The sequence below is a fragment of the Aricia agestis genome, chromosome 2, assembly GCF_905147365.1.
Source record: "Aricia agestis chromosome 2, ilAriAges1.1, whole genome shotgun sequence".
NCBI lineage: Eukaryota > Metazoa > Arthropoda > Insecta > Lepidoptera > Lycaenidae > Aricia > Aricia agestis.
Window position 1 is genome coordinate 11,925,499 of NC_056407.1, and position 8,950 is coordinate 11,934,448.

Here is an 8,950-nt window from a genome sequence, read left to right on the forward strand (position 1 = left end):
TATGCCTCTGAGTACTTGATGCATGAACCGCTGGAAGGTTTGACTTGCATTCCGAAGTCCAAACGTCATGCAGTTAAATTCGAACAAGCCAAAGGGGGTAATAATGGCTGTTTTCTCTGCGTCTTCCTTGGAAACAGGTATCCGAAAATAGGCCATTTTTAAGTCGAGCTTAGAGAATAACTTCTAGCCGTGCAGCTTGTAAGTGAAGTCTTTTATACGCGGTATGGGATAGCGATCGGGTAGAGTGACCGCATTAAGTCGCCTGTAGTCTCCACATACGCGCAATGTTCCGTCCTTTTTTTTTATGAAATAAGGGGGCAAACGAGCAAACGGGTCACCTGATGGAAAGCAACTTCCGTCGCCCATGGACACTCGCAGCATCAGAAGAGCTGCAGGTGCGTTGCCGGCCTTTGAAGAGGGAATAGGGTAATAGGGGATGGTAGGGATGGGAAGGGAAGGGAATAGGGGAGGGTAGGAAAGGGAATAGGGTAGGGGATTGGGCCTCCGGTAAACTCACTCACTCGGCGAAACACAGTGCAAGCGCTGTTTCATGCCGGTTTTCTGTGAGAGCGTGGTATTTCTCCGGTCGAGCCGGCCCATTCGTGCCGAAGCATGGCTCTCCCACGTATAAACTTTTTCTTCACGACGTGTAGAGGGCTTGCCCACGGACTCTTAGACGGCTTGCGGATTCCCATCTCCATCATACGCTCGAACTCTAGCTGCGCGGTCTTGTATTTGTCCGGTGGTAGAGGTCGTGCTCGAGCGAAAAGCGGTGGCCCAGTCATTTCAATATGATGAACGACATCGTGTTTGCTCGGCTGCTGCAGTGACATCGGCCGGAGGACGTTCGGGAACAACTTGAGGATGTCGTGATAGGCTTGATCGTTACTCACGACATGCACGGACTCGATATCGGTAATGACTTTCACGGCGTTTACGGATAAGTCGGTTACTTTGTCAACGAGTCTCTTCGTGTGAAGATCGACGAGTAGTTTGTAGTGGTGTAGAAAATCGGCGCCCAGAATCGATGTTTTGATGTCGGCCACTACAAACGTCCATCGAAAACTTCGACGGAGTCCAAGATTGAGTTTTATAGTTTCTTCTCCGTAGGTTTTATCTGCGTGTTGTTCGCTGCGTACAATTTGTATGTCTCCTCGGTGCGCTTCTTTTTTCTAAGTTGTGTGGCGGCGAGCACGGAGATGTCGGCGCCTGTGTCCACGAGGAAACGTTCTCGGGTGTCGCGATCGAAGACACAGAGGCGATGACTAGTGCAGGAGACACCGACGTCCGCCACGGTCGGTGTCGGGGTTAGTTTCCCGAACTCTTCTTGTTTCTGCGGTGACACGGGGATACGCAGTTCTTTGCTTTGTCTCCGAAGGTGTAGTGGTAGTGGCATTCCCACGAGTCTTCCTGTCCCGGCCTTGGACCACGCCGCCTTGGATGCGAGCGTGATCGCGGTCTTGAAAATAAGCGGCGGCGACGGTTGCGATAGTGTGACCGTCCGCGACGTAACTCGGCGACTTCCAGCGTGAGTTTCTCTATTTGTCTCGCTAGAGTTTCCATGTAGGAAGGCTCTGGAGTTGACGAGGTTGACGGCGCTGGTGCGGGGCACGTTGCTGTGACGGCAGCAACGCTGGGACCTTCTGCGTACTCTACCATCTTGTCCGCCATCGCCGCTACAGTTTGTAGTGACGACTCTTTGTTGATGGAGAGTATGACGCGAACTAGCGCGACAAGAACACGCATCCTTCTGGACATCAATCATCATCAACACTCCCCGCCCCTCCGCACCATGTCAGCAGACATCAAGCATAACCGGGTCGCCTCGACCATAAGCCGCGTTGGGCGTCCGCGCCGGTCGAACCCGTGTCTGGCTTGAACGGGGCAGCCATAGGCTACAACGACCGGTCAACAAGCAGAGCTCGGAGTCCCTCTCCTGGTCATTGCACGCGTAGCTTCGGCCCACACCTGACAACACAAGCGCATCGAAGAATACCACAGGTCTTCGGGGGGGAGTGATGTGGCGGTACCCACAATACGCCTAACATTCCTGCATCGCGCTATCGAATATAAAAAGATATATAACAACGTCTGAAATGACGTCGGTGGGCTTCGGCCTGACCGAGGATGCTATCTCGCTCGGTTGGAAGATCTTCATTTTCGGCCGCCACGAACAACGTTAAATTATTATGCTAAAAACCTTAAAAACATAATTAAATAATCGGCCAAGTGAGAGTTGAACTCGTGCACGAAGAGTTCCGTACCGTTATAGAGCAAAAATAGGCAAAATTTGTGTTTTTTGTATGGGAGCCCCCTTAAATTTTTATTTTATTTTAATATTATTAATTATTATTGAAGTAGACATACAATAAAGGCCTTCGTGAAAATAATATCTTGTGCCTACCTGTTTTTAGAAACATCTTATGCCATTAGAGCAAAAAAGGCCGAAAAAATCACGTTTGTTGTATGAGAGCCTCCCTTAAATATTAATTTTTATTTGTTTTTAGTATTTGCTATTATAGCGGCAATCAAAACACACAATCTGTGAAATTTTCAAAAGTCTAGCTATAGCCGTTCTTGAGTAACAGCCTGGAGACAGACGGACGGACGGACAGACGGACGGACGGACGGACGGACAGACGGACAGACGGACGGACAGACGGACAGACGGACGTACAGATGGACGGATAGACATCGAAGTCTTAGTAACAGGGTCCTGTTTTTACCCTTTGGGTATAATGGAACCCAATAAATGTAAGTCAGTCAATATTCTGAATCGAAACTACTCAGATGCCTGTGAAAAATCCAATTTTGAAATCTTTGCAGTCGAACTACTGGTACAATATATATATATATATATATATATATATATATATATATATTGCCACATAAAATATTATATCTTATATATTTAAACGAGCAATTCTTGTATATAACGACGAAACGATTTTCATGAAATTTCGTATATAGGGGGTTTCGGGGGCGATAAATCGATCTAGCTAGGAATCATTTTTAGAAAATTTCATTTTCTCCGAATACCGAGCCAAGCTCGGTCAAATACCTAGTTTATTTTCAATGTAAGAGGTGCATGTTTCTACACGTGGTCATTTCTTTTTGTAGACTCCAGAGCAAAGTTGCAAAGTTGCAATGAGTGAATAAGTGAACGATATTTTGTTTGTGAACTTAGTAAACTTTAGTTTTTCTGAGCGGCCACATTTTGTTTCATGAGATCCAGTATTGCCACATAAAATATATTATAATGCCTAAGGAAAATCCCACAGGAGTACAACGAGTATCCTGTGTATAATATTTTCTATGGAGTATGACTATGGGATATATCGTTATACCTTAGTATTTGTCCCGATTTCAAAGTCAGCCTATAGTTTTCTATAAATTTGCGTATATCAAAGAATACTAAAAAGGCTGAAATTATTTGTTTTAATTGAATGATTTAAATATTCGTGTCTTGACGCGAATCACGATTATTGTTATAAAAATTTATATTATAATATTATCAGATTAGGTTAATGATTGAGTAAACATACAATTATATAATATTTATTTTATTCCATTTAAAACCTTATCCTAATGAATACATGTAAAATCAGTCCTTTTAATTATAAATAACTATAGACTAACAAAATATGACAAACAGAGAGTTCAATTTAAGTTATGCTAAATGAAGGTACAATATACATTATAATATTAAGTATTTCGAATTAAATTAAAAAATACTTGTAAATTATATATTGTAAATTAAATAATATTCCAATACTTACAAGTGAAAGTATTAAAATACGCTACCGAATCTCGAGAAAACAGGCAAGATGCCGCACTCAGAGACGAATAAAATTACTTACTTAACTGTAATTAAATGAAAATCTGACGTAATACCCATACATTATCTGTCAAACTCTTCAATAAATTGAAGTTAAATAAATGTCTCTGAATACGGCCGTTAGTATTATTATACATTGGTGATAATTGATAATAATATTAACGATATTATAATCATGGTACATCATGGTAAGTACATTAAATTACCTACTAAAATAATATTATTATGTTCCTCTCCATAGAAGATATAATATGTACATAGGTAATACTTCAAGATAAGAAGTATGGCATCACAATATTAATTCACAAATTACCAGGTCATTATCAAACAGCACGACTTTATAGTTTTTCATGTACTGTTTTCTCTTGAGTGATACCTGGCGCTGAGCTACTTTCAGGTTCTCTTACTTTCTTGTTTTGTTTCTTGGCACCTAAAATTAAACATCAGTTAGACATTTTATTACATGGAGTGACAAAAGATGTACTTATTCAGAAATATAAACCATTTTTTTTAAATAAGAGTTGTTTTAATTACCTCCTACTAGTAATACTCTGGACAGAATAGCAAATGGAGAATCAATGATAGCTGTCATGAAGAAAGCAACAAATATTGTCAAGTAGAGGAATCCGAAGAAATCAAACATCTGGAAAATAAAGAAAATTGATTAAAAGTAGAAAAGAGAAGAGAGAAAAACTATATTTGATGCTCAATTAGCTTAGGTCATATTATTAAGCTTAGATCATATTATTAATATTAAAAACATAATATTATGTAGACACAATACAGTAAAATAAAATATTGCTTCTGTTTTTGTAAGTAATGATGGCAGAATCTCATTGGACTATTGATATAATACTCACAAACAATTCTACTGAGAAGTAAGTAGGTTGTAATATGCTTCCATAGTACGCTAACATAAGAGTCAAATGACTTAGATACATTGAATATGATATTCTAGATGGTATCTTCCATAAAGACATTGATAAGAACCAGTTTATAGGGCCTGTAAAAAAATATTTTATTTCACTTTTGGAATGTTAATATAAATCAACAAATATACAAGGTACTTAATTTATGAATTTCCTAAAATTTTTATAAGGACTATTTATTTTTAGAACTAATTTAAAATGTTATACCATAGCTTAGGCAAAATTTCCTAATATGTAAAAAGCTCAAATCTAATGGAATAACTTACCAGCGAATCCATTCACACACGCGAATATTATCCATCCTACAGTCACAACCCAAGCAGACCTTTTGAAAGTCAAGAAAAATTGATCAAGATTATCCGTTACATCGCCATGTGTATGAATATGGTCAGAATATAAAATCAAAGCCAGTAAGCAGAGTGACATGACTGTAGTGAGGTATCCGTAACGCTGAAATAAGATAAACAATATTATATTATTCAATGACTAAGTCATGAAAAGAGAAGAGCATGAGAAGAGTAATTGTAATATCATAATATTGTGATATTATTTTTAACCCCCAACCAAAAAGAGTAAGGCGTTATTAACAAAAAGCTTACCTTACGTATCGCCACCTTGTTTTCACGCCTAAGATGTAAAAGATATCCATAAATCATGCCTATTAAGAATGGTGGAGTTCTCGTCAATATGTTCACATAGTAATAAGCATAATGATCAGGTGAATCTAACATTATACCATTTACAAATACATAAGTTGTAGCTCCTACTAAAGACAATAGTAATGTTGAAATTAGAGCTACCCATGCTGGTCTTTTTGCACCAGAGAGTACCCATAGAAGAACAATTGGTGATAATATGTGAAGATGTACGTCGATCGACAAGTACCAAGCTTCTCCTACACACTGAAAAAACAAAAATAATGATGATTATCATAAAATGTATTGCATTCTTAGCATGATATTAGAGTATTAAAAATGACAAACCATGATAATTGTTATATTATTATGTTTTGATTGTACTGTAGGTTCTTGGTGAAATTTTATGTTAAATACTAATAAGATAATATAATCTTCTTGCACTACGCTTTTTACACTGAGTATATCAAAAAGGAAATATCTTATATCCCTTACCCCGCCTTGTGGTATTAAGAAATTTTGCAGGTAGAGTAGCGTGACCCACCAATAACTTCTGCAACTTTGCACATCTCTAGCTGGCATTTCCCATACCGCACCATCTCCAAGATGATGATATATCGAAGTTTTGAACAAAATCACTGCGGCCAAAACAGGGAAAAGACGCAACAGACGATGCAGGTAAAATAAGTGCAAGTTTTTAGCTAGTTGTTCTGAAAAAAATTAAACAAAATATGATTAATAATTTTATTCATATGTTAACTTCTACCGATTTCTTTTAATCACAAAATTGTAATTAGTGTATTTCTTAAAATAATAATAAATACAGAATACTGGAGACTAAATATGTAATTGAAAATTTAACTGTTATAAACGTGACACATTTTAGTCAAGTATATCTAACTTACTTGCAGTAAACTTTTTCGTAGTAGTATAAACTACTAAAAGTCCACTCAGCATAAAGAACGTATCCACCGCTAACGTAGAAGTTTTCATCCATATTGCTCCCAATGAGGTATACCACTGTAAGTAAAAGGAAATGTCATTCATGTTCATAATAATATGTACTTACATAATATATTTCGTATTGTTTTTGTTTGTCCAATTAACCCGTCGATCGTGAGAAAACGAGACACAATAGATATTCTATTGTATCTCGTTAATCGGTGAGCGTATGGGGCTTGATGAATTAAAATAATATATCATGCCAAAAGTACTATCAGAGAAGTTCATTCATAGGCAGCTAGGGGACCTACGTAATTTGGTCGCGTTATGTCAATCTCAGCCGACAGATCACAATTCACAATAATTAACTTTGAATTGACATAATCTTATCATTCATCTTACCAAATGACGTGGGTCTGTCAACTGCCTATGAATCAATTTCCTCGATGGTACATCCAAAATTAAATATTTTTATTAAAATTTACTCACATTATACATGTCAATTGGATTAGCTGGATAATAGCTAGCCATCATAAAAGTGTGCCCAATGATGACCCAAATAATGGATAAGGCCCGAATACCATCGAGACAGTCCAAAGTTCCTGGTCTGGATGCATTAATTTTAATGATTTGACAAGAATTTTTATACAGAGAAAATGCATTTAGTATTTCATTTGCTTCTTTTGGGTCTGAAACATACAAATAAAATCATAAGAATAACATTATGTATGTACGTGATAAATATTTTGCTATAAATGTTAACACGAAGGTAGTTTTTATTATTCGTAGCAAGAAAATCATTATTTAAATCAATGGCAATGACATTACAAAAACATAAATTTAGATTACCTTTCTTAAAAATGAATGTGTGACGGACATCGTAGATCGTACTTAGGGTCGTAATTAAGCCAAGCAAAGAAAAGATTACCCTGAAACAATTAATGAAATTAGTTGGACGAACTGCACGTGAAGATAAGAAAGATAGTATAAAGATAACAGAAAATTGCAACGTCATATTTTGGTACAGTGTAAATCGGTTTTGTATAATAAAAAAAATATCTTACCACGCAACATAATCCGCGGCTACGAAAGGCTTATCATTTGGAAGTCTACAGAATTCTTGTTTAACATTAAGTCCAACATCACTTATGTTGAAAAGTGGATTGCTTAATGCATCTTTTAAAGTACAGGCTGAAGGTAGACATACAGCAACACGAAAACTGATTTCGGAATCCTCGTTTCGATTAACCCTTAAAAAGCATACAAAAATTTGAAAACAAAATTTTTAAGACTATATTTTTTATGTTCAAATTGTGAAAATAGGCGTGCATAGTAGATTTTGTATAAAAAGATGTGGGCTAGTTTTTGTACACAAAAATAAAAATTAATTTAATTAAACTTTTGTAAGTACTTAACTCCTTATAATGCTTATTCGTTCTAACAAAACTTACCCGTTTCTAAAAATGTTCATTCGTTCTCTTTCTAGCACAAATTCTCTTTCTTTATTTATCTGTTTTATGAGATCGGTAAATTCAATATTTTTATTTAATTTAGCAGCATCAAACGCGAGGTTTGTAAAATCATTTTGAATCTGTAATTCAATGTTGACTGGAACACTCATCATACAAAATTTTCCTTGGATAGTCATATCTTCTACTTCTTTGTGTATGGCCAGGCATTGTCGGAAGTTTCCAAAATCCATAAAATTACCTTTTGTTATTCCTCTTGGGAGTCTTATCCCGGACTCTAAAACTGCAAGCAAAGTAATATGTTTAAAACTACTCTCAAATCACCAATGTTGGTGTGACTTTTTTACAATTTAGATTAAGCTACTTAGAAAACAAACAAATTATGTTAGGTCACAGAAACGAACTTGTATTTGCATATACTTTCATTTTACTTTTTTTCATAATCTCATTCATTGATCTGTGTAATCAAATGCGTTTTAATTATCGAAATATTCCAACATCTTTCGGTTAGGTACTTGAGTTTAAATGAAATTTTGTACTTTGTCACCATAGATATCAGAAACAAACGGTTTTATATCTCTATGTTCGTCACCAAATTTTATTATTACGCATACCATAATTTTAGTTTTGATTAATACTTACGTTGTAGCCTCAACAACGTGTCCTCATTGCGTAGATAGTCCAACTGTCTTTGACACAACTCTGGATCAAGGGTATTCTCAATAAGATCTGTATCGAAAGTATCTGTTGCATCCGCCCGAGCATATCCCTTACAGTGAGAATGAGGAATTAAATTATACAAAACACTTAAAAATACTATCGAATACCAAAAACCCATGTTTGTAACGTAACCTATTGGGCGAAACAATAACACTAATCTTTAGTGCGAAATCACGGATTTATAACATGGAAATAGAAGATAACACTAATTGTAGGTAATTCGATAAATCTGTTAATAGATAAGAGTGTTATTCATAATATTAATTTGGGGTTTCGAAAGAAACAAAGAATACTTAGCACTGTGTAGTCGTACAGCAATCAGCATTGATGTTGTTATACGTAGACAGCACGCATTTTCAAAAAGTATAATAATATTATATTTTTGTACATCTATACCTATTGAGAAAAAAAATTGAG

The 8,950-nt window shown here is 36.4% G+C and overlaps 1 protein-coding gene across 1 annotated transcript; it reads right to left on the minus strand.

The window, feature by feature from the left end:
• Positions 1-3,982: 3,982 nt before the first annotated feature.
• Positions 3,983-8,668, minus strand: LOC121738812 (O-acyltransferase like protein-like). Its single transcript, XM_042131066.1, has 12 exons — positions 8,456-8,668; positions 7,796-8,096; positions 7,409-7,594; positions 7,194-7,273; positions 6,834-7,033; positions 6,308-6,422; positions 5,898-6,112; positions 5,367-5,669; positions 5,034-5,217; positions 4,699-4,841; positions 4,373-4,481; positions 3,983-4,268 (listed from the first exon to the last, which is right to left on the minus strand). The coding sequence occupies exons 1-12, from the start codon at positions 8,649-8,651 to the stop codon at positions 4,177-4,179; spliced, it is 2,124 nt and encodes a 707-aa protein (XP_041987000.1). The 5' UTR covers positions 8,652-8,668; the 3' UTR covers positions 3,983-4,176.
• Positions 8,669-8,950: the final 282 nt, after the last annotated feature.

Excerpts from the sequence above, each read along its gene's own strand:
- LOC121738812 (XM_042131066.1), bottom strand. The coding sequence starts at position 8,651 with ATGGGTTTTTGGTATTCGATAGTATTTTTAAGTGTTTTGTATAATTTA. Across the intron at positions 7,274-7,408 it reads GCCGCGGATTATGTTGCGTG|GGTAATCTTTTCTTTGCTTG; the intron begins GTAAGATATTTT and ends TAATTGTTTCAG. Across the intron at positions 7,034-7,193 it reads CACATTCATTTTTAAGAAAG|ACCCAAAAGAAGCAAATGAA; the intron begins GTAATCTAAATT and ends TGTATGTTTCAG.